A 25,264-nucleotide genomic window follows, 5' to 3' on the forward strand; every position below is an offset into this window, starting at 1 on the left:
TTTTCCCTCTCTCGGGGGGGGGGGGAGACGGCGGGAAGAGTTAAAGGTCAGGCGGCGCACGGGGCATGCCGGGATTTGTAGTCTTTCCGGAGCGCCTCGTCACGTCCAGGGCGCAGACTGCGAGGCGGGACAAGAGTAGGGAGAGTCTCCCAAGTGTAGCACCCCAGAAAAAAATGTAAATTGAAGTTAGTGGAGAGAACGCTTTATCTTTACAGCCCGACATCAGAGAATCACTGTGTTCTCTGATTCGGGAGGCGTCCTGGCAATGTACCATTTTTTTAAAGGATTTTGCGTTTCTTTCTGGTGGTTGTAAATGTCGGATGACCCCCTCACTCTGTGACAGCTCTCCAGCCGTCCGGAAGCCGTCCCGCCCCTCCATTCTCTGATTGGCTAGAGGCGGATCGTCTTGCTCGCTGATTGGCGGACGTTAGGCCGGCGTGGCCGGTGATTGGCGGGCCGGGGGGAAGTAGCTGGCCGGCGAGTGGGCAGGCAGGGGAAGATGGCGGCCGTGCTGGAGGTGGAGATCGGCGGCCCCGTCGAGCGGGACGTGGAGGAGGTGAGGGCGGCCTGAGGCGGCGGGGCGCGCGCAGCTTGGGGAGGCTCCTCGTGCTGCGGCCGGGGGCGCCCCCGGCTGCTGGGGGGCGGAGGGGTCTGAGGTGTGTGGGGCGCTGAGGACGGGGCACCCCAGGGCTGTGAGGGGCGAGCAGCGGGTGGGGGGGGGGGAGTTGGGGCGATGGGAGGGGCTGTGGAGTGGGGTGGAACTGAGGGGATATGGTGGGGAGGGGGCTGTGAGGGAGGTGATGGGGGGAGGGGACTGAGAGGGGGAGGGGGCTGTGGGGGGGGCAGGGTGGGACGTGGGTCTGGGTTTCTCGGGGGGCGCATCGCAGGGCTCTGTGCCAGGCATGGGGGTGGAGGGAGCTCAGGGCTCTGTGAGGGAGGAGCCAGGCAGTCAAAGTGTGACTGACCCCTTGAATGCCAGGCTGTAGGGGTTGGGGGTACTGGGGGAAGCAGGTGAGCAGCTCAGACCAGGGTCTCTGGGACCTGGGGAGGGAGGTTCGGGGGTCTCAGTGGGGGAGCAACTAGGATATGGCTCTCAAATGGTTTCAAGGCCTCAGCATGTACTGGCAGGTGCTGTTAGAGTAGCAGTGCTTTGCTGTCCCAAGACTCAGACCGTTAAAACCTGGCTCGGTGAAGAGAGGCATTAGAAACGATGGCTTGATCTGTGTAACATCATGTACAGTAAAAAGAAAAGGAGGACGTGTGGCACCTTAGAGACTAACCAGTGTATTTGAGCATAAGCTGTGGGGGGCTACAGCTCACTTCTTCGGACACATTCACTGAATGCATCCGATGAAGTGAGCTGTAGGTCACGAAAGCTTATGCTCAAATACATTGGTTAGTCTCTAAGGTGCCACAAGTACTCTCTTTCTTTCTGTGAATACAGACTAACACGGCTGCTACTCTGAAACCTGTCATCATGTACAGTGTTTTTATCAGTTACATGATTCACTGTTTCTGAGGTCTGTTACCAAAATAGCTTGGCTGGTCATGCACATCTGTGTGGGACTCATGTATGTGACAGTAACTGGTGTACTTGGAAAGTATGGGTAGATTTACAGAGCTGGCAATATTAATTGCTGGCAACAATTTTCTGTACTCTCATACAGTACTTTGAAGGTATAGGCACTATGCTGCACAGGTCTACACAATCAGGTAGTTATTATTCCCATGTTGTAGATAGAGAAATTGAGCATAGCAAGGTTAGAGGATTGGCACCAGATTGTACTGTGCTAACATTAGAACTTGGGGATTCCCATCTTCTAGATCCCTGCTTTGTAAATCATGGGAGCTGGCTGACAGGTGAAGAAGCTATGTTAAGATCAAACTCTTTGATGTGCATTAGCTGGAGATGAGAAAGCAGGTATGCTTCCACTTCCTTCTAGAAGAGAGAATATAGCCTCAGGAGTACCCATCATTGCATCCACAATCATAATACAGTGCTATCAAAGGGTCAGCTGCTCAGACATTATCTTCCTATCTAGGCTTTTTGCAGCCAACCTCTTACTCTTCCTACCCTATTGCCTTTTTTCAGCTTGTGAGGCAGATCAAAGCCTTTCGTCCTGCTTGGCATCTCACGTTACTGCAAGCTTTAGCACTCAATACAACTACTTCTTGCCTTAAAACATAGTATATTTACATGATAACTACATATCAGCACGATGAGTATAGCTAACTGTGCTACAGGCCCTGCATGAGCAGGGTCACAGAGGATCATGGTAACAGTTATTCGTGCTTGCATGGGGTCAATCCCCTGCCTTGGACCAATTTTTTCTTTAGCATTGAAGAATTTTTGTAGCGTGTAGGGTGTGATATTGGGAGGTGTCATAGTACTTCCTTGGTTTCCAATTGAATTGTGACCAGAGTGGGACTAAAGGTTTTCTGCACCGGTAATAGCAGCAGCAGCAAAATTTGTGCATCCTGTAGCCAATGTTCCCCCTGATTTTTTTTACTTCTGTGTGTGGAATGAATTTTGTTATGTACACCAGTATGGAGGTGATGTGTGGCGGGGTGGGTTCAAGGGGTTTGGAGTGGGACGGGGGTTCAAGGCTTGAGCAGAAGTTTGGTGTGGGGGGGGTGCAGGCTCTGGGGTGGGGCCGGGGATGAGGGGTTTGTGATGCAGAAGGGGGCTCAGGGCTAGGGCAGGGGGTTGGGATGCATGGGGGTGAGCGCCCTGGGGTGGGGCTGGGGATGAGGGGTTTGGGATGCAGGCTACCCCGCGACTGCAGCAGGGAGAGGGGACTCCCCCCAGCCCTCTCTCACCGCAGCAGCCCAGGGCTCGGAGAGAGTGCCTCTCCCTGGCTGCAGCAGCTCCAGAGCTGGGGAAGAGGCGCCTCTCCCTGCTGCGCACTTGCGCAGCCATTGATAGCCTGCTGCGCAGCTTAGCAGGGACTTAGCCTGCAGTCGTGATGCTCCTTGAAGCCGAGAAGAGAGGCAGCCATGCTCTCAGATGCAATATGTAGAAATGGCTTGATAAGGAGTATGAATGATGTAGCATGGCCTAGAGATGTCTCAGACTGGTAGATCTAATTAAAATGATCAGTTAGGCCTAAATGATCCATGTTTACTGCTCTGTCTCTGTTGTCATTTGTCATAATTCCATGTATCCATTTGTGTATTAATAAGCCTTGTGCCTTTCACTCAGTGATAGCTTTTTTTCAGTCAAGCTCTCACTCATTTGAGAGTTATCAGTGTGCTAGGTGCTGTAAAAACATGTGAAATGACAAATTCCCTCAAAGTTTTCATTGGACAGACAACGTTGCAGGCACCTAATAAGCTAGTGTTTATTATCAAGGACAGCATATCTTGAAGGGAGCATCGCTGGAAGACCTGAGGGTACAACATGTCTAAGGGAAGGATTTGAAATGGAGAGGCCTTAGGAGTGGGATGTTATCACAAGGGTGTGGCAGTCCCATGGGAGAAGACTTGAGAGAGGATAGTTAGGAGAGGCGTAGGAAAAGAGAGTAAATGGGGGGGAGGGAGAGGGAGTAGAGATGTTGGTAGAGGACACAGCTATGCAGTGCCTTGAAGGCAAGATGAGGGATTTGAATGACTCCTTGTATGCATCAGGTTTGGCCTCTTAAAGCTAGTTATTCCAGCATGAGAAGCATCTGAACTATATTTCTAAGGCTTTCTTTTTACATCTGGATAACTTCAGCAATGGGCTCTTCATGCAAAATAAACTTCTGGGCTGAGTATTTGAGTTACAAGCAACTGTGCCATCTCAACCTTATCTAATAAGGCAAGAATAAGACCCACTGTACTCTGTGTATGCTGGAATCATCTCTTAAGGATTGTGCAGATCAAATGCACCCGCTTCTACTCCCTTTGCTCATGGCATCCGGTTGATCGCTATATATGGAGCTCTGAAATCATAAGCTCCACAACTTTGACCTGGATAGAAGCAAAATCATCCCCTTGCTAGAGCAGTTCTACCACTGAAGGCAAATTAATCAGAGTAAGCTAGCCTCTGACATTCCCACAAGCTGTTTAATTGTTTTTTTTACCAGCAGCAGAGTGGAACTCAGGAGATATGAGACTTTTCCTGCATGTGAAAACATGAAAGAAAATCAATTGCAGATTGACCCTTATAACTGAAAACCCTGTTCATCCTTCTGACTCTAAGACATTTGGGTAGCAGTGCCTTAGAAATGTACTGAGAGGGCCAAACAGATCAGCACAAATAGGCATCAGCTTCTGGAAAGGAATATATGAACAATGTGTATGTGAATAACCACTGTCCCTTATGCAAGCAAGAATTTGTCTCATTGGCTGCCCTTGTCTTGCAAATACTTTGTCTAACTAGGGATGGTTTTGTAGTGTAAGCATCAGGTTTGAAATTCCTCAATTCCCTCTGAGTTCAAACCCCAGCCAAGTCAGCTCAGTCCATTGTCTTTCCAAGGCATACACAATGAATTGATAAAAGAAAAGGAGTACTTGTGGCACCTTAGAGGCTAACCAATTTATTTGAGCATGAGCTTTCGTGAGCTACAGCTCACTTCATCGGATGCACTTCATCGGATGCAAATTCTAAAATCTAGAGATTTTAAGCCTAATAGTATAAAGAGATTGATCAACATGTTTCAGGACTTCTTCTTATATTTTCTCTAGCTGTCTGGACAGTACTATTGTTGGATTATAGGAAACAGATGTCTTGGTCTTTTTTGCAGTACCAATACTTGGAGCCTCTGCTGTTTTTGCTCTGAGGTTAGAGGTTCCTTTATATCTTAAAATCTTCATTGTTATAAAGTTGAACTGTTCCATAAGCTGTGACAGGGTAACTTTAAGGAATAGTAATAAAACCATATAACTATTGAACAGAGGAGTTGAGTGAAAATTATCCCCATTAATTAAGACAGCGATCAAGCGTGGTTTCTAGCTCTAAGGGAAGACTTTGTATTAAGCAAATACCTCAGGGATATTTGAAAACTCTTCTCCAGTCACCACCATATTTGCTGCATATACTATCAGTCCACTGCATAAAATATAGATGTAAAGGATGAATTGCTTGTCCCAAGGATTTGGCTGTGATTTTCCTAAGAGAAATGTGTAGGATGAATCCTGCGAATATAGTCTTTTTAAGAAGTACTTTTTAAAATCTGACTTAATTGTGGTGCTATAGATTCAGATGCCGAAGCCCAGGGCTCAGGTTATGGACCCCCCTGCCTGGGGCTGAAGCCCTTGGTCTTGGGCTTTGGCACCCTTAGGTCGACAGAGCTGGAGTGGGCTCAGGCTTCAATCCCCCCTCCTGGGGTCATGTAGTAATTTTTGTTGTCAGAAGGGGGTTGCGGTGTAACGAAGTTTGAGAATCCCTGCTTAGATGATGCAGGACCTAAAAGGCTGGTGGGTGGGCTATACTTACTCTTCCACAGGTGGAGCTGCAGCAGTTGGAGACCCCCTGAGAATGGCAGTTTTAAGCTCTTTGCTGTAGGAACTCTCTCTCTCTCTGTTCTGTTTGTAGAACATCTAGCACAATGGGGTACTAGTCTATGACGGGCTGCTAGGTGCTACAGTAATACCAATAATAGAATGGAGACCTGGCCATGGTCTTCCGACCTAGACAGGATCTGAATTTTTCTTTTTTAACATAAAAGGGGCGGGGGGGGGGGAAACCCGGCAAATGAGATTTTTGTTTTTCTTCAGTTCTTCTCTAAACATCCTGTAGAAGCAAAAAAGGCCATAATCACCTTTAAATCTTGCTGTGAGCACCTTTGAGTGAATCATCTTGCTACCCAAGATCTGTCTGCACTGTAGAAAATCCTTATTATACACTCTAATTCCTTTTCCCTTTACTAAGTCTCAAACAAGTTTAACAGGCTTTTGCTAGCTAGGCAAAGCATCATATATTCAGGTGAAGCTGATCGTCTTTCTGAATCAAACAACATTTTTTTTCCTAGCATGGGTTAAACTTGTTAAATTACAAGGATAGCTGCATACAGAGAAGAGTTCACCATTTTCATGCAATCTCTTTATTGCCTTCTTATAGCTCAGAGCTCTTCAATTTAGTGATGCTCATTGTGTGTTCCGAACAAAAACCTTGAGCAAAGTACTTCCCACTCACCAATAGCTAGCTGAACATAGTTTATTCAAATTGGTTTGGATTTGTTGAATACTTAGGAGAGAAATCCTCTTGTTTAAGGATTCAGTGTCTCCACCCCTTCAGTTTAATTCTTAGAAACCATGTTTGAGTCATCTAAGAAATCCTCCAGGAAAACAGAGAGAGCATGATTGGATAATCCTAGTACCTCTGAAGGGGAAAGGGAATTTTTGTTTAAGGGGTCTGTCAAGGTTCCTTCCCCACTCTGAACTCTAGGGTACAGATGTGGGGACCTGCATGAAAAAACCCCTAAGTTTATTCTTACTAGCTTAGGTTAAAACTTTCCCAAGGTACAAACTATTTATTTTTCTTTTTGTCCCTGGACTTTATTGCTGCCACCACCAAGCATCTAACAAATATAACAGGGAAAGAGCCCACTTGGAAACATCTCTCCCCCCCAAAATCCCCCCAAGTCCTACACCCCCTTTCCTGGGGAAGGCTTGATAAAAATCCTCACCAATTTGCATAGGTGTACACAGACCCAAACCCTTGGATCTTAAGAACAAAGAAAAAGCAATCAGGTTCTTAAAAGAAGAATTTTAATTGAAGAAAAAGTAAAAGAATCACCTCTGTAAAATCAGGATGGTAAGTACCTTACAGGGTAATCGGATTCAAAACATAGAGAATCCCTCTAGGCAAAACCTTAAGTTACAAAAAGACACAAAATCAGGAATATACATTCCATTCAGCACAACTTATTTTATCAGTCATTTAAACAAAACAGAATCTAACGCATATCTAACTAGATTGCTTATTAGCCCTTTACAGGAGTTCTGACCTGCATTCCTGACCTGGTCCCGGCAAAAGCAACACACACACACACACAGAGAACCCTTTGTTTTCCGCCCCCTCCAGCTTTGAAAATATCTTGTCTCCTCATTGGTCATTTTGGTCAGGTGCTAGCGAGGTTGTCTTAGCTTCTTAACCCTTTACAGGTGAAAGGGTTTTTTCCTCTGGCCAGGAGGGATTTAAATGTGTTTACTCTTCCCTTTATATTTATGACAGGGTCTCTTTTCTACATCATAAAGCAACAATGACACAAACCCATTTCTCCCCCCTCCCCCCCTTTTGCAGGTTACCTTTCAGGTGTGTAATTTTTAAGTTGCCAAATTCATTTTTTTCCCCCAGAGGCGGCTCTCTTCTGCTCAGGTGGTACCTATTTAGACACAAGGGCTGTTCAGCATTCTCAAACAACCGGTATGCTTATTGTAATGTTCCCTTAAAAGCTTCTCTTGTCTAGTCGATGCATGACACTATACGAGAAACTGCTCGTCCCCTCTCCTGTGGGATGATTGCAGATGGGAACCTGAGAAGTTTAGTCTTCAGTAAAAATTCTTCCGTTACAGTGAGGATTAACTTTGAAAAAGCCTAACTATGCTAATGGGCAAATCTAATTTTTTTTTACCCCCGTTATTTAAAATACGGCAGGGCCCTCATCCTGCAAACATTAGGTTACCTGAGTAACTTTACACATGGGTAATCTTGGAATGCACAGAAGTAGTCTTATTGAATCAGTGTGTCTTGGATCACTGCTTAAGTTGGCACCAATATGTTTGCGAATCTTTCCCATGTGTTTGTGAATTAGATTGTAAGCTACTATTGAAAAATGATTAGGGGACTGGAACACATGAGTTATGAGGAGAGGCTGAGGGAGCTGGGATTGTTTAGCCTGCAGAAGAGAAGAATGAGGGGGGATTTGATAGCTGCTTTCAACTACCTGAAAGGGGGTTCCAAAGAGGATGGCTCTAGACTGTTCTCAATGGTAGCAGATGACAGAACGAGGAGTAATGGTCTCAAGTTGCAGTGGGGGAGGTTTAGATTGGATATTAGGAAAAACTTTTTCACTAAGAGGGTGGTGAAACACTGGAATGCATTACCTAAGGAGGTGGTAGAATCTCCTTCCTTAGAGGTTTTTAAGGTCAGGCTTGACAAAGCCCTGGCTGGGATGATTTAACTGGGAATTGGTCCTGCTTCGAGCAGGGGGTTGGACTAGATGACCTTCTGGGGTCCCTTCCAACCCTGATATTCTATGATTCTATACTGCAGGCAGAGACTGTATTACTGTTTTGAATGCTGAGAAAAATTTATCTGTCAGCACTTAACATTTAAAAAAAAAGACGTTACGAAATCAGAAGTCACATTGCTCTATGGACTAATTGCTCATTTCAGTCCTTCCTCGTGTCTGCATAGGATTCTTTCCTATAGCTTATTTTCCAGTTCTCCTCTTCTCTTAAAATTTCTGAAGCAACAGGGTTTCCATCATTAGGTGGCTTATTCCTCAGCCTGTCAAGACAGTCAGTAGGTAAAACCCCATCTACACAGTTCTAGCAACAGTGGGAAACTGTTTTAAAACTTTCCCAACATAGACACGGTCAGTGGTGGGTTAGGGCACATGGACTATATGGGCGGGACAGGAGTATACTTGCACCAGCGTGGAAATCCAGTAAGGACACTGAGGTAGAGAAGCTGCCTTGTGCTTGTTGAAGTAACTGTTTTTCCAGTGTTCTGAGGAGAATGTCAGTAATTTCTACACCAGCAAAATTTAAGCAACTTGAAGCTGAGTCAGGCTAGGAATAGCAGCCTTATTCTTTGGTGCTTCTCCCACTCACAGTGAGTTGGGAACAGGTTATCTGCCATACTGAATTTCTTGACTTTGGCTCTTTATCAGATCCTTACTGTTTAAACTGAATTCTGCTGTAACTAAAAGTCCTGTGGCTTCCTCTCATGATTCCAGAAAATAGTATCCAATAGTCAGGAACAAGTAGCATTGAGAGTTGCACAGATCTGAATACATCTCTTCAGCTCCTGTACTAAATCTTCACCACCTGCTCAGTCTCTTAAGCAAACCCTAAACCTTAAAAATTTTCTTATGGCGGTATCTTGCATTTACCAAAGTGCTTTCCAAAGCCTTCAGGGACTAAATCCCTTATAATTTCACAGTTCTGGGGTAGAATACAACAGCTCTTTAACAGTGCGCAGACGCACTGTGAAACAACCTATGGCAAAGAAGAAATGAAAACCCTATCAGCAGAAACTACAGGGGAACCAGAATTTTAGCCAAGATGAAATTTAATGAAGACACTGGGACTCATGTCCCTGTTTGATAGAGGGTCAGAGAGATCTTTAATGGTCACAAGTAGTTGAACACTCAGTTCTTTATCTTGTTTGACAGCAGGTTTTATTGAGGGAAGCCAGCAGTATTGCCCAGACACGAATCTAAGTGCTGCATGTGAAAAGATTAAAGGGTAACTGTTAAATCTGAACTTGGAATGTTAGTCATCTAATGATCTTGTAGTTGCATGTTCATTTTTTTACACCTTTTGCACTTGGGAAATGCATGCTGTGTCCCTGACACGTCCTGTCTTTAAACTGAGCTGCTGTGGCTCCACGCATTGGCGACCTGTTTCATATGTATGGCACTCGGAACAAGCTCACCTGGCTGTTTACAGATACTATGATGTGAGGAAAAGCCAAGTGCCAATACAAATATCACCTTCACTCCCTGACTTCAACAGTGTGATGTCATGTACTCAAACAGCTGGCATGTCTAAATAGTTGAATGGCTGTCAGTTGGTCTGGGCCCCAGGCAACCTGCTTTTGTTGGTTTTAACTGTATGTATAAGTGAGCTGTAGCTCACGAAAGCTTATGCTCAAATAAATTAGTTAGTCTCTAAGGTGCCACAAGTCCTCCTTTTCTTTTTAATATAAATACAGTTAAGGATGAGCTAAGATGAAGTCGGATCTATGGGATTTCATTAACCACATCCAAAGTGACTGTTGGCCTTCCATGTCAGTGTTTGTGTTACCATAGGGGGAAAATATGCCCTCTGACCAAGTGTACCTAAATGGGGAGGAGATTTCTAGTTGAAGCGGACTCTCTAATCTAGCAAATAAAGGCATAAGGAGATCCAGTGGCTGGAAACTGAAACCAGGCAAATTCAGACTAGAAATAAGGCTGATATTTTTTTTAAACATTCAGGGTAATTAACCATTAGAACAATTTATCAAGGGATGTGGTAGATTCACAATCCCCTGATGTCTAACTCAAGATTGAATGTTTCCCAAAAGATGGTCAGGAATGATGGGTTTTGTTGCAGGAATTTCTGGGTGAAATTCTGCAACTTGTGTTATATAGGAGTTCAGAATAAATGATCCTGTTGGTCCCGTCTGACCCTTAAACCTATGAAGCAGGGGGCTGAATCATCTACTTCCTTGGGGTTACTAGGCTGTACCTGAAATTGCAGTCACTGCTCAGAACAAACTGTCCTAAATAGTGTATCTAGGTGAGATGTCAAGATGCATATTTCACTCCTTAAAGTGGTATGTGGTACTGTACGTTAGACGCCCTCGTGATCTAACAATTGTGGGGAGTGGTGCAAAGATTCTTTAGAACTTCCAGAAGTGCCCACAGTATAGGGCAGAGGTGGAAGTCCTAGGTTGCTAGCAGCTAATGTTGGGAGGATGATTACTAAGGTGATGACTAGTCAAGATGGCTAGAACATGGGTTTGTGGTTTCTTCCTCTGAACCTCTTACTTGATTCTAAGAAGCACATTCTGACCATGATTCCCTGGGATCTTTAATGACAGCCTTACAATTAATGCAATACTCTTGCATTGCCTTCAGCCCTAGGCAGAGTTGCAACGTGATTACCCTGGGGCACGTACTAAGTGGTGGTTTCCTTGTCGGTTATAATCTTAAATTGCTTGTGACAGCATTTAGCCAGGGACAGTTCCTCTTACACAGAAAAGAGTTTTTTTTCAACTGGTGTGCAAACAAAGTATTGCAAAGATCTCCTCTAGGCTTCAACTGCCACTCTTGGACTTCAGTAACTGATTGCTTTTCCTCTCTAGGTTGATCTATCACGACTGTCCCCCGAGGAGAGATGGAGGTGAGTGGTGCGTTGCAGTGGATGTGGGAGAGGTGAACCTATGCAAATGAGGTGTGAGCCGGGGCTACTATCCGCTTTGTTGAGTAGGAGGGAGAGGGATGCCTCTTTCTATGCAAAATTGTAGTGAAAGGACATTTCATCTATTTTATTTTGGCCCTTTATATTTCAGTTCATATGCTCAGGCCTCTCCCTCTAGCCATGATGACAGGGAGTCTCTTCAGCCACTAATGCTGCTCTAGTCAACTGCAAGATTGTAGGTACAAGACATGGAATCTGCTTCTCTTTGCTCCCAAAGGCTGACAGCACCTAAGAAGACACTTCAGCCTTCATCTGTCCTGTCTGCACAGAGCTTGAGCCAGAGAATGCTTGGTTGTTTATAGCTCTAGAATCTGCGTGAGCCAGACCAGATTTGTGTTCCTCTGCCTTTCCTATCTTGAGTGTAGCAGCATCTTTCTCTGCTAGCCTCTCCCACATTGCTTTCCATCCCCTGACATGGAAACTGTCCTGCAACCCTACCATACTGCTCTATGTACCAGGTTCTTGCTGATCCCAGCCTGTTCACTCCAGACTTAACTTGCCTTGTTTTCATTTCAGGGTCGAGCATGCTCGGATGCACGCCAAGCACCGTGGCCACGAGGCCATGCATGCCGAAATGGTCCTCATCCTCATTGCCACGCTAGTGGTTGCACAGCTCCTCTTGGTACAGTGGAAACAGAGACATCCTCGCTCCTACAATGTAAGCATTTCCCACCCTGTTTCATCCGCCCTCTGGCTGCAGGTGCTGAATGGAGCTGGCAATTAGCTATATAAACAGTTGCATTAATGTCCTTCTCGGACTGCCCTGTGATGTTTAATACCCATTTGCCTTCCCTGTCCAACAGTACGCATTGGAACTCTATGAGAACCATAGTTAGGTTAGGTTTCAGAGTAACAGCCGTATAAGTCTGTATTCACAAAAAGAAAAGGAGTACTTGTGGCACCTTAGAGACTAACCAATTTATTTGAGCATGAGCTTTCGTGAGCTACAGCTCACTTCATCGGATGCATACTGTGGAAAGTATAGAAGATCTTTTTATACACACAAAGCATGAAAAAATGGGTGTTGACCACTACAAAAGGTTTTCTCTCCCCCCACCCCACTCTCCTGCTGGTAATAGCTTATCTAAAGTGATCACTCTCCTTACAATGTGTATGATGATCATGATGTGTATGATGATCATTTCCAGCACAAATCCAGGATTTAACAAGAACGTCTGACGGGGGGCGGGGGGTAGGAAAAAACAAGGGGAAATAGGTTACCTTGCATAATGACTTAGGCTTGAATAGAGACTGGGAGTGTTATAATTCTTGACATCTGATTTGTATCCATTTATTCTTTTACGTAGAGACTGTCCAGTTTGTTGATGTTAGGCCCTGCGATGGTGTCCCCTGTATAGATATGTGGACACAGTTGGCAACGGGCTTTGTTGCAAGGATAGGTTCTTTGGTTCTCTGGCCTGTCTTTCACAAATCTCTCACAAATCTTGGGAGACAGGCCAGTCCTTGCCTACAGATAGCTCCCCAACCTGAAGCAAATACTCACCAGCAACCACATACCGCACAACAGAACCACTAACCCAGGAACCTATCCTTGCAGCAGAGCCCGTTGCCAACTATGCCCACATATCTATTCAGGGGACACCATCACAGGGCCTAATAACATCAGCCACACTATCAGAGGCTCGTTCACCTGCACATCCACCAATGTGATATATGCCATCATGTGCCAGCAATGCCCCTCTGCCATGTACATTGGTCAAACTGGACAGTCTCTACGTAAAAGAATAAATGGATACAAATCAGATGTCAAGAATTATAACATTCATAAACCAGTCGGAGAACACTTCAATCTCTCTGGTCACGTGATTATAGACATGAAAGTTGCGATATTACAACAGAAAAACTTCAAAACCAGACTCCAGCGAGAGACTGTTGAATTGGATTTCATTTGCAAATTGGATACAATTAACTTAAGCTTGAATAGAGACTGGGAGTGGCTAAGTCATTATGCAAGGTAACCTACTTCCCCTTGTTTTTTCCTACCCCTCTTTCCCCCCCCCCCCCCGACGTTCTTGTTAAACCCTGGATTTGTGCTAGAAATGACTCACCTTGATTATCATATACATTGTAAGGAGAGTGATCACTTTAGATAAGCTATTACCAGCAGGAGAGTGGGGTGGGGGGAGAGAGAACCTTTTGTAGTGGTCAACACCCATTTTTTTTCATGCTTTGTGTGTATAAAAAGATCTTCTATACTTTCCACAGTATGCATCCGATGAAGTGTGCTGTAGCTCACGAAAGCTCATGCTCAAATAAATTGGTTAGTCTCTAAGGTGCCACAAGTACTCCTTTTCTTTATAGTTAGGTTACAAAATACAATTGTTTCATCAGTGTAGCATGTCAGGTGTTCTCAACCTTTCTCTTTCTGAGCCCCCCTTCCTCCTCAACATGTTATAAAACCTCCATGGCCCACCTGTGTCACAACAATTGATTTTTCTGCATATAAAAGCCAGGGCCTGAGTTAGGGGATAGCAAATAGGGCAATTGCTTGGGACCCTACGCCACAGGGGCCCCAGCAAAGCGAAGTTGCTCAGGCTTTGGCTTCAGCCCCGGGTGGCTGGGCTCAGGGCACTGGACTTCAGCCCCATGTAGTGGGGCTTCAGCTTTCTGCCCTGGGCCCCAGTGAGTCTGACACCGGCTGCTTGATGGGCCCCCTGAAACCTGCTCACAGCACCCCAGTGGGTCCCAGACCCCTGGCTGAGAACCACTGGCGTATGTAACCCTTTGCTAGTAAGGAGTTGTATCAAGTTGTGTTCACCCTTAAGGAGGCAATGGAACAAATAGATCTCCCCACTGGTGTTACTCAGAACAATGTAAATGGAAGCTGGATTTCACCATTGTCGTTACTCAGAATAACGCAGACTATTTGAGTGGAAGCTGGATTTCATGGCCGCCAACCTCATTTGGCATTTGAATGCTCACAACACTTGTCCAATCGCTCGGTTTGCAGAATCCTCTCAAGCCTGTTGGTCACTCTGCCACCATTGATTTTGCTATCCTGGTGCATCAGACTGCAGGTCAGGGAATATCGTTCCATTCAAGAACAACAGGGGATTTTCCACACCCTCTGTTCTTCCGAGCCTCATGATGCCAATTAACAGTGGCCAGACAACGGCTTGTTTCCTACATGTCGGTTTTGCAAACAATTCCATTTGCATTGCAAAATCTTTATGCTGGGAAAGGGTCTGGAAAGGACTACCTGGATCTTATTGTGTACATCTGTTTAGTATCCGCTTTGAGGAATGTGTGGCCCTCTTACGAAACCTGATTGGGCAAGAATTGAGCAGATATGCCTCTTTTAGCAGAGTTGGGCAAACCCCAGTCGCTCACTTACAATGTTACGATGAGTTCATCCACTGGTTTAAACCTTCCCCACAATCTGTCCCATCTGCCCCCTTGCTCAACCCACTGAAAAAATGTTGGGTAACTGACAGGTTGGGTCACAGAAACCCCCTGGGGGCTGCCACCTGATGTGCCAAGACTACTCCTGCCCCTGCCTACCCTCTCAGCCTGGGCCTCCAGCGCCCTGCCTGGTTGTGCCAGACACGCCTGCCGGCCACAAACCCAGACACAGGCCTGAACCACCTCCCACAGACTGCAGGCTTAACTGAAAGCAGCTTAAGAAGTGTTCCTGTCTCTAGCACTCAGATGCCCAACTCCCAATGGGGATCCAAACCCCAAATACATCTGTTTTATCCTGTGTAAAGCTTGTACAGGGTAAACTCATAAATTGTTCGCCCTCTATGACACTGGTAGAGAGATCTGCAGAGCTGTTTGCCCCCCCTCCCAACCGCCTCTTTCCCCCCCCCCCCCCCCCCCGGTATTAGTACATACTCTGGGTTAAATAATAAGTAAAAAGAGATTTTATTCAATACAGAAAGTTGGATTTAAGTGGTTCCAAGTAGTAACAGACAGAACAAAGTGAATTACCATGCAAAATAAAATAAAATAGAACACGCAAGTCTGTGCCTAATACAGTAAGAAAACTGAATACAGATAAAATCTCACCCTCAGAGGTGTTCCAGTAAGCTTCCTTTTACAGACTAGTCTCCTTCTAGTCTGGGTCCAGCAATCACTCTTCCCCCGGTGGTTACTGTCCTTTGTTCCTGTTTCTTTCAGGTAGCCTCTTCACCCCCAAAGGATGACTCTTGAGTCAGCTGAAGACCAAATGGAGGGGTCTTCCGGAGGTTTAAATAGACTTTCTCTTGTGGGTGACACCCCTCCCTCCCCCTGTGTAGAATCCCAGCTACAAGATGGAGTTTTGGAGTCACATGGGCGAGTCACATGTCCATGCATGACTCAGAACTTACAGGTAGCAGCCCTGGGTCACATGCTACCTTGAACGTCCTCAAGTAGACTTTTTATGTGGATTGGAGCCTTCCAAGATCCATTGTCTGTTAAGTGTTTCTTGATTGGGCACTTAACTTGCAAATTCCTTTCTAAAGAAGCTGCCCAAATGCCTTACTAAGGCTACTTAAAATCAAACCAGTACACAGCCAATATTCATAGCTTCAAATATGAAAATGATACATGCATACAAATAGGATGAATAGATTCAGTAGATCATAACCTTTACAGAGATATGTTACATGGCATGTGTAGCATAAAACTTATTCCAGTTATATCATATATACATTCATAAGCATATTTCCATAAAGCCTTATGCAACGTCACAGTAACATATTATTTAATTCAGATTTCACAGCGTCCAGGGCTGTACAGCCAAGAATGTATTCTCTTTAAGAGGGGCATGGTAGGCCCGAGAGACTGCTGGTACTGGTGTAGCCTGTTTTAATGCCATTCAGTGTGTGAGCTTGGTCTTAATTGACATGCCTTTGTTTTGTTGTTGCAGATGGTGACCCTCTTTCAGATGTGGGTTGTTCCCCTTTATTTCACAGCGAAGCTGCACTGGTGGCGATTCCTGGTGATCTGGGTGCTCTTCTCTGCTGTCACAGCCTTTGTCACTTTCAGAGCAACTCGTAAACCTCTTGTGCAGACGACTCCCAGGTTAACACAAGAATCTCCTCATAAGTCACATGAACCAAAAACTAGGCATGGTTTTGTGCAGGCTGCCTCTGTGTGAGAGAAGCAATTAACTGGCTTAATTCAGATTTCCATGCAACAGACCTACTGCTTTGCTGCAGCTTTGCAGTTCAACTTCTGACTCCAGGTTGTGGTGGCAACCCTATAATGGGACTGCATTAATCACACTCCTTTGACCGTCTCACCTGGATTCTGCCTACTAATCATCTCTGTCAGGAGTGCTTCTAACATTGCTGACAACTGATCAGTTTCAAACAAAATCAACCTGTCACTGAAATATTAATTTTCCCCAGAATCTGTGCTGATCTGAGCGACAGGTGGAAAGCCTGGTAGATCATAGCCCTGCAGGGCTATAAGGTGAGACCCATGTCCTAGTGGGGGTATTCCCAGCATGGGACACACCATTTATTTCTAGCCCGAGAAGATCATGAAGTACTGGACATGAAAATCATGACAGTCCATACATCGTGACCTGCCAAGAGCCACAGGGAGAGTAAGTGTCAGAGCTGGGATTAGAACTCTGAAATCTGGCTCCCCAGTCAATGGGCAGCCCACTATCTCTCTTTCACTTGAACAGCTCAAATGGCCTAAGTGAAAAACTAGCTTTAGTTAGAATCTTAAAACTCCTTCAGGTGTTCCATGAAACTCCCTTCAAAATACCTGTAAAATCACCTCACTTTTGGGTGTGTGTTTTGTTTTACAGGCTGGTCTATAAATGGTTTCTGCTGATATACAAGATCAGCTATGCCACTGGAATTGTCGGGTACATGGCTGTAATGTTCACTCTTTTTGGTCTTAACTTATTATTCAGGTGAGTAAATCTTTGCTGCTTAGCTCCCATCAAAGAGTTAAAATGGCAAAGCTGCGTAGAGCCAAGTGTTCACTGTGGGGCTCTTTAAAACACATTGGGAAATAGGTGCGGCCATATATAGTCTTAGTCATGTCATCAATAATGTAGGAGACCAAAGTGCTGACTAGTTTCTCTTTTGGCTGCTAGAGCGATCACAAGTGATGTGTCTGCACGTATATCCTTCAAAGTGGTCCAAGTATCTGCCCAGAACTCCGCTTTCAGCAAGGATGCTCAAGGAAAAGGAATGGATATGTGTGACACCTAAGTGTTAACGTCACCAGCTTCTTCCAGCTCCTCCTCTTGTGCATGTCCATACCCAGTACCTTTAATGTTCATCCTCCTGGGAAACAGGAATCCTGATGTATCTTGGAGCTGGTTTTACAAGTGATTGTAGCATTGTAACTGGGTCTGAGTTGTCACCCTATCTAGCTGCATGGTGTTTTTTTCCTACCTCTGCTGTACTGATCTGATCTGATTTCCTTCCTTTCCTTCTTCCTCTGCTCCCTCCCCCCCCCCCCTCCCTGAGGCATGTAGAAGTTAGGCTCTGTGATTTGTCTCTATTTTGTGCTCTTAAGTTATTTGCCACTATGTAACGTCTCTCGCCTTGATGATCAAGGAGACTCTGGCTATTTTTTTTCTCTCTCCTTGAGAGATGTTGAGTACCTACAACAACAACTGAAGCCCCTGTCTCTCAGAATTACTCCTTAAATCTAGCTATGAAACACTGCCTGAGAATTCACCGTTAGAACAGGCGAGGCTGTGGTCCTAGTGTAGCAGTGAAGGGCATGACTCCATACACACTGGGCAATTTAAGGATTGTAGATTCCAAGGCCAGAAGGGACCACTGTGATCATCTAGTCTGATCGCCATCAAAACAAAAGGCAGATTCACCAGCACAAGATGCTACATGAATGCATATCGCTGTATTTAGAAGATGGCAACTCTTGCCAAAAGTCCCAAAGATCTTGTATTTACAGGGATCATGATGTGGAAGTCGTGCATGACACCTATGTGTGTACATTTCAAGACCATGAATGCTTACTTGGTAGATGAAGTTCCTAGCACACCATTAAATATTGCTAATGAGGCCTTTTACCCTGTCATGCTATGTTTTTACAGCAGGCTAACTTTGCACGCGTTCAGAGAGCAACTTTGTTTGACTGAAGAACTTGTTTGACGTTCTTCTGCCTCTTCCACTGCAGAATCAAACCCGAAGATGCAATGGATTTTGGTGTTTCCCTCCTGTTCTACGGCCTTTATTACGGAGTACTTGAGAGGGACTTTGCTGAAATGTGTGCGGATTACATGGCATCAACCATAGGGGTGAGTTGGCGTAGACACACTGTTTCCTAGAGCTGTGATTATTCTCTTCAGTGCCAGAGGACTTCTTGTGGAGTTTGCTTCTGTAACACTATCTTTTCATGGGGAAGAGGGGTCAGGAATGATGACACCAAAAATAGCAGCTTGTTCAAGTTTGTCTAAATTGAGTGTCTAAGGCACCTATCGCCTTTGTATCTAAGCATTGATGTTCCTTAAGTCTTCTGTGCGCTTCTGAAGGCTGCTGCTCGCTTTTCTGGAATCCCACATGCGTAAAGATGGTTTAAGACTTCATGTTAAGGTGGAGCCCACTATGGATTCGTACACTTTTTTACCATGCCTCTCAGCAGGTCCACATGGTATTCCTATTGGACCTTAAGTGAATGACTACCCTTTCCTTCAGTCTGTTACTCTAACCACTTCCCCATGTATCTGTCCCACATTATGGCCTACAACACCTTCCTTTCTTCTTTGGTGCTCCCTGAGATAGTGGTTAGTAGAGGTGCTCCACCTCTTACAGTCACCCCACTTCTAGTAGCCAGTCCTCCACAAAGAAGGTGCCACAGGAGCCTACACAGGGGGTTATGGGAGAGCTCTTGGCATGAGGTTCCTACTGCAAGCAATGGAGTAAATTTGCTTCAACGAGCAATCTCAGCTAGGAGGGTGCTCATTAACCCCTTGTATTCCAATCCACAGGTTTGAGAGCTGCTGTTATAAATGATGGGGCTGATCTTTCCCTTAAGAGAACTTGACTCTTTGAAGACCACAATTAGAAGCAGTTTCTCTTCTACGTGAACTGAACAGGCCATTGAAGAAATGGGTAGAGCCTGTGAGTTTCCCTCATAGATAGATAGGTTCTGTCTAATATACTCATCTATACAAGGCCAAAGAATCCCAGTAGCCCAATAAACTCTTCAGTATAGCTTCCCTCTTCCAGCTTTGACAGATGCTATTTAGTGACTTAAACAATGTGGGATGGAATAGACCACACGTCCATGTAGTCTCGTCCCTTCTCTTCAGTAATGTCTAATCTGTTAGTTCTTTTAGCATACAGCACTGTACTAAAGAAGCTCTATCCTCGGCAGTTCTGTCCTCTTTTGGAAAGTGGATGGCTGTCTTTCTCCTCAGCCTCCCAGCACCAAAGCATCTATGGAGGGCGCTTGGACTACTGTGGTTCCTAAACTAGCATGAGAATACATGGTTTTCAAGAAGTGACCTTCTGATCTGTTGACTACATCTGAGGATATTCAGTTCCCACAGTGGTGCCTTCAGATGTCACTCCTTCCACCCCCTCCTCTCAATCTTTGGTATATTAACCATGTCTTTTTTTTTTTTTTTTTCCCCTGCAAACTGAGAGTACTGATTTAGTTCCCCCTTTCCAGAGCTGATCTCACAGTGCCATAGAGCAATTCAAATTCTTTTTAGCTATGGCTCTGTCTTCGTACTGTGAAACCCATCGCTTCATGTAGCTGGCCCAAGGGCTTTCCTATCTTAAACAACACGCTTCCTTCCATTGGACTAGGGAATGTAATCAGCCTTGAAAAATTCTTCATGTCTTGGGCAAGGAAACTTTTTTTTTTTTTTGGTTGGGGCTAGTGGGTTCTCATTAGTTTCTCCGTGATAAAGGCTGGACAAGGGAGCTTCTTGGGCTTGGCTTGCTAGGTTTTCACGGGTAGCTCTGTGTTCATAGCCTTCCACTAGCTGGCACTATAGCTCTTCCTTCGTCAGAGGAATGACTCAGAGCAGCAGCGAGAAAAGGTGGGTGAGAGGGTAGATTTGGTGTAAATCGATTTAAATCACTTGTCAGGAAGGCTCCATTTAATCATGGATTTCTGCATAAAAGTGCATTCTTGTTGGTTGTTATAACCTTAATACAGATTCTTCACAACTCAGATGTAGGTTTCATTTTTAGAAGGTGCACACTATATACATTTTTAAACAGTGATTTATTTTGAAAACTTTTCAGATTAGTTTTACAGCTGTATCAGAAAATCACTGATTGATTGTTTGGTTATTTCATTTAGCAAAGGTAATTTGAAGCAGATATTTATGATGTCATTGGGAGGTGAACTATCTCCAATTCAACAGGTTAATCATTAATATTTGGAGGATTTTCTTGCCATGGAGAAGAACATCACCAGACAGACATTTAAATTGTTTTAAATTTAAAGACAGTTGTCTCATTAGACTGACACCACACACACACCCCCACACACCCCCTACCTGGTAAGGCAACTCCCATCTTTTTATGTACTATGTATAAATATACCTGCTACTGTATTTTCCACTCCGTGCATCTGATGAAGTGGGTTCTAGCCCACGGAAGCTTATGCCCCAATAAGTTTGTTAGTCTCTAAGGTGCCACAAGGACTCTTCTTTGTTTTTGCTGATACAAACTAACATGGCTACCACTCTGAAACCTGAACTTAAACATTCAAATTTTTTAAAATCAGGTTTGTTCTTATTAAAATTGTTTTTAACTAAAATAGTTAAATGAAATTAAAAAAAAAAATTAAATTGACTCTGTCAGCCAATCCAACATGAGAAACTTAAAATATTGGCTTCTGCAGCTAACTCAGTCGTCTTCACCTTCATTTTCCTGTTTGTTCATAATCTGGAAAAGAAAAACAGGCTTTCCTGCTTCTTCAGGTCCCAAATGATTTCTCCATTTGGAATGAATTTGTCCAAAGGAAGAAAATATTCTTTCTACATCGTCAGAAGCTACTCCTGTTAAATGTGTGATTGTCACTTCAGCAGTCTCTGAATCCAAGTGCTTAAGTGACTTCCATCAGTTCACTGGTGTGACTTTCTTTAAAACATCATCAGCAAACATATATTTCTTGAATGGTTCTTATTCCCAAACTGGGTCTCTTTTACCGCCTGCTGCCATTATAGGTTTTCCCTTCTAGTGAGAGAATGGTATGGTAGATCTCAAATCAGCAAAGGCTACACTCAGAAAGACCTCAAGACTTCTGGAATATGCTACTCAAACAGTTTCACTTGTGTTTCTACTGCCTGTCCCTCCCTTCTCACATTTATCTCCAGACTTCTTCTCCTTGTCCAGATCTAGTCAACCCCCCAACAATCTTCTATTCATTGAACTTTTTGAAACTTTGCCTTAGAGAGAGGTAAGGGATTGACTCTGTATACACAAATTTGCAGAGGGACAATAGGGTTGAGATCTGTTATTTCTCACCTCTATATATTTATTTTAAAAACATTTTTGCTGTTAACAAGCATGTTATCTCTGGAGACACAAATCCACAGTTTGAGAATTGCACAAGTAAGCCTCTCTGATTGTATCTCCTAGACTGAGCACTGAGTCCCATTGGGTAGATAGAAAGATTAACCTAAATCTATACAGAAGCCCCTGGAACCCCATAAGATTGGGTCCCTAATCCATGAACTATTGGAACTCATTTACAAAACTTTTTTTAACCATTACATGAATATATTGTCTCGTACTATAGAATTAGAATTTATAATCCCTATTTTATGATAGTTTTAATTAAGATATCTTTAGAAAAAATGCTTTTTGAGGGGGGAAAAAACATTTTATCGAAAAAAATCCTATTTAAATATCTGATTTTTTTTTTTTACCTATTTATTTTTATTTTATTTTATTTTTAAATCATTGATTTTTATCCACCCTGGTGGGTGAGGTAATATCAGTTATTGGACCCACTTCTCTTGTTGAAAGAGAGGCTTTCGAGTTAGTCAGAGCTCTTCTTCAGACCTGAAGAATCATAGCAACAGTGACAGGCCTGAAATTAAAGCTGATCTTTTAATGCAGCTAGCCCTTCAAAATGAGGTTGGAGATGGTTAAAGAACTAATGGGTCTAGTCCATCCTCTCCGGTTACTAGTGTAGGCTTTATCCGCTCGTGGTTTGTCCAGCCCTGTTCTGAGTGACACAGCAGGGACTTTGCCATTGTTCACTTTGGGAGACCATTCCGCAATCTTTGTGGATTTCAACTTTAGCAAGTCTGGCTTGAAACTCAGACTTTATCTTTAATTTCCTATTACTTAGATACCAACCTAAATGATCTCTCCCTTTTTGGTATTTCCACCCTACCAAAGACTTGTGGAGTTAACCATGGTTTTACATTTGTCATCATAAATCAGTCTGTCTAGCTCCTTAATCATGTGTTGCTCTTCTTTGAAAGATGTAGGTAAACTGGAAGGAATTTAAATACTCAAGTGTCTGGAATTAAGCCCCTTTGTTGCTATAATAGTTATATTATGATCCAGTCAGATCTCAAAAGCTGAACTGAGTATTTGGATTGGAACATAAAAACTGTAGTAATGGATCAAACCAGTAGTTCTTCTAGTCCTGTATCCTGTCTCTGCCACTAGCCAGTACCACCTGTGTAGTGGACAAATATAGAATAACTTAACAGTAATAGGAAGCTCCTTTCTGGCCCCCATCAGTTAGCGGTTGGTTTATGCCCTGAAGTCTGAGGGTTTATATCCCTTCTGGAGTCTTTTATGCTGTCTAATTACCCATTTACATCTCCAGTCTCTCTGAGTTCTGAGTTCGATCTCAATGATATCTTGTGGCAGTGAGTTGTACTAAAGCCCTTTTATTAGTTTTACACTGGTTGCCTTTCAGTGTAACTGCATGTCCTTTGTTCTTGGATTATGAGTAAAGAGCACCCCATGTACCTTCTCTGTGCAAGTCACTATTGTGTGTTCTAGCATATTGCCTCTTCGTATGCAAGTATTCCTGTGTTTCTAATCGCTCTTCGTGTCTTACCTGTGTCAGAGCCAGCAGGGCTCAGAGGAAGTGCGTATTTCTCTTTTTGATAAATCACAACTGGACACAGTATTCCAGAGGAGGGCATGCTGCTGATATGTACAATGGCATCACAATCAGTGTTTTCTGTTCTATTCCACACACATTCCAACATCTTGTTGGTTTTTTTTCATTGAGCTGTCCACAATGACACCTACCTTTCCCTGAGTTAATTAGGAACCCAGAAATCAGAAGCTGAGTGACTCAAGTATCTCCCTAAAGAATACCTGGGTTCTGCAGGGAATAGTGCTGTGAACCCCTAGGTAGATTCTGCCCTCTGAGTTGGTACCAAACCGATGTTCAGCATGGTGCTAATCTGTTATGCTGCTGGAGGTGCTACTCCTGAGGGCATTCTGCACCAAAAAATTAAATTCTGCACACAGTATTTTAAAATTCTGCAAGTTTTATTTGTCAGTAAATAAATGCAGAGGCTGTAGCATGGCAGTGGGGAGCACAGGCCTAATTATGTTGTTTCATTTGTCTACAATTGAGTTCTATCTCCAATCCTAAACATGAAAACCGGCTGCTGGGATTGTGGTCATAAGGGTCCCTTGTCATAAGAACATAAGAATGGCCATAGTGGGTCAGACCAATGGTCCATCTAGCCCAGTGTCCTGTCTCCCAACAATGACCTGTGCCAGATGCTTCAGAGGAATTGAACAGAACAGGGCAATTATCCACTGATCCATCCCCGGTCGTCCAGTCCTAGCTTCTGGCAATCAGAAGCTTAGGGACTCCCAGAACACGGGGTTGTGTCCCAGACCATCTTGGCTCTCCACATTAAGTCACCTTTTTGAGGTGGCCTCTAACTTTATCTGGATTAGAATCTTGAGCTGCTCTGATAGGCCACAGCCAGCTTCCAAAGAACCCAAGGATGACTCTAGTCAGTATGTTGTACCTTTCCACTTTCCCAGAGGCGTGCGCACAGACTCCATCCTCCTGGGAGGCAGACCATTCCTCCTATCACTGCATTAGGCCTTCACACCGTGAGCCCACAGAGCAGAGCGAGGGAACGAAGGCTCCATCCCTTCCTTTCCAAGATGGCCTTGGCAGTCGTCTGTCTGTGAAAGGACACTGAAAGGCCTGGGAGGAGTTGCGGGTGGTTCAGTGAAAATGTCTAGCTCAGTGTGCGGCCAGTGGTGAAGAAAACAATGTTAGGATGCATGTGGAGTGGAGTAAATAGTAAAAACTACTGTGTGGTTATAGGAATCCACTTTTTGCCCTCATGGAATAGCATGTTCAGTTGTGGGCACCTCTCAGATAAAAGGGGTTCAGAGACAGATAACAAAAGTAGCAAGAGGCATAGGAGACTGAGAAGGTCAGAACTGTCTGGTTTGGAGAGGAGATAAATAAGAGGGAGCAGGGTAACGAGAAGGTAAATTGGGCACTTCTCATAATACAAGAACATGGGGACATCAATGAAACTGAAAAGCAGAACACTAAAACTGAGAGTAGGGAACAGATTGTACACAACCTAACTAACCTTTGGAACTCCTTGCCACTGAGACCAAGAGCTTTAGATATGACTAATCCTTTCTTGCATTCTGCTAATCTGCATTTTGACTAAAGGTTAACTATGGGAAATGAGAGACCGATTTGTAAACCTTCTAACCAAGATATAAGCCAGCTGCTCTTTGAGAGTAAAGAAGAAACTTCCTCAAGGGAAGACCATTGCATAATTACTGCAGGTTTCTTTCACTTTCCTTAAAACAACTTGTACTGGCCGCTGTTGGACGCGAACAGCTTATAGATTAGACTGACCCCTGGCCTCATCCAGTCTGGCACTTCCTGTGTCATCAAACATTTCTGCTACTTCAAGCACTATTCTGTGACTTGGGTTTGAATCCTTTCTCTGGGGAAAGAAAAGGCCCTAGAATAGTATTCTTGTTCCAGTCTCCCACCTCTTTAGGGTGAAGAGACGCTGTCCAATCAGACACAGCTAAAGTGATTAACGAAGTATGGCCTTGGTTAAAAGACAGTGTGCTGGTTGGTTGGTTTTTTTTTTTTTCCTGCCAACATACAGCTCAAGCTGTTCTTTCATCAGCTAAAGAGGAACAGGCCTGATTAGTATTTGGAAGAGAGATTCCCAAGGCAGTCAGCCATTCAACTACTGCGTTCA

At 44.2% G+C, this 25,264-nt stretch overlaps 1 protein-coding gene across 5 annotated transcripts in view; it reads left to right on the forward strand.

The window, feature by feature from the left end:
• Positions 1–465: 465 nt before the first annotated feature.
• Positions 466–25,264, forward strand: part of RNF121 (ring finger protein 121) — a 50,910-nt gene continuing 26,111 nt past the window's right edge. For 3 of the 5 annotated variants that reach the window (XM_073333332.2, XM_073333359.2, XM_073333368.2), the window contains exons 1-6: positions 466–556; positions 11,006–11,043; positions 11,638–11,779; positions 15,995–16,149; positions 16,889–16,996; positions 18,238–18,358. In XM_073333332.2, coding sequence (XP_073189433.1) covers positions 500–556; positions 11,006–11,043; positions 11,638–11,779; positions 15,995–16,149; positions 16,889–16,996; positions 18,238–18,358 — 621 coding nt within the window. In that variant the 5' untranslated portion in view covers positions 466–499. Of the gene's footprint in view, positions 557–1,824; positions 1,922–11,005; positions 11,044–11,637; positions 11,780–15,290; positions 15,455–15,994; positions 16,150–16,888; positions 16,997–18,237; positions 18,359–25,264 lie in introns of those variants that run through there. The other 2 variants (XM_073333342.2, XM_073333351.2) reach the window with 2 other exon arrangements.

Source organism: Lepidochelys kempii, chromosome 1 (assembly GCF_965140285.1).
Source record: "Lepidochelys kempii isolate rLepKem1 chromosome 1, rLepKem1.hap1, whole genome shotgun sequence".
NCBI lineage: Eukaryota > Metazoa > Chordata > Testudines > Cheloniidae > Lepidochelys > Lepidochelys kempii.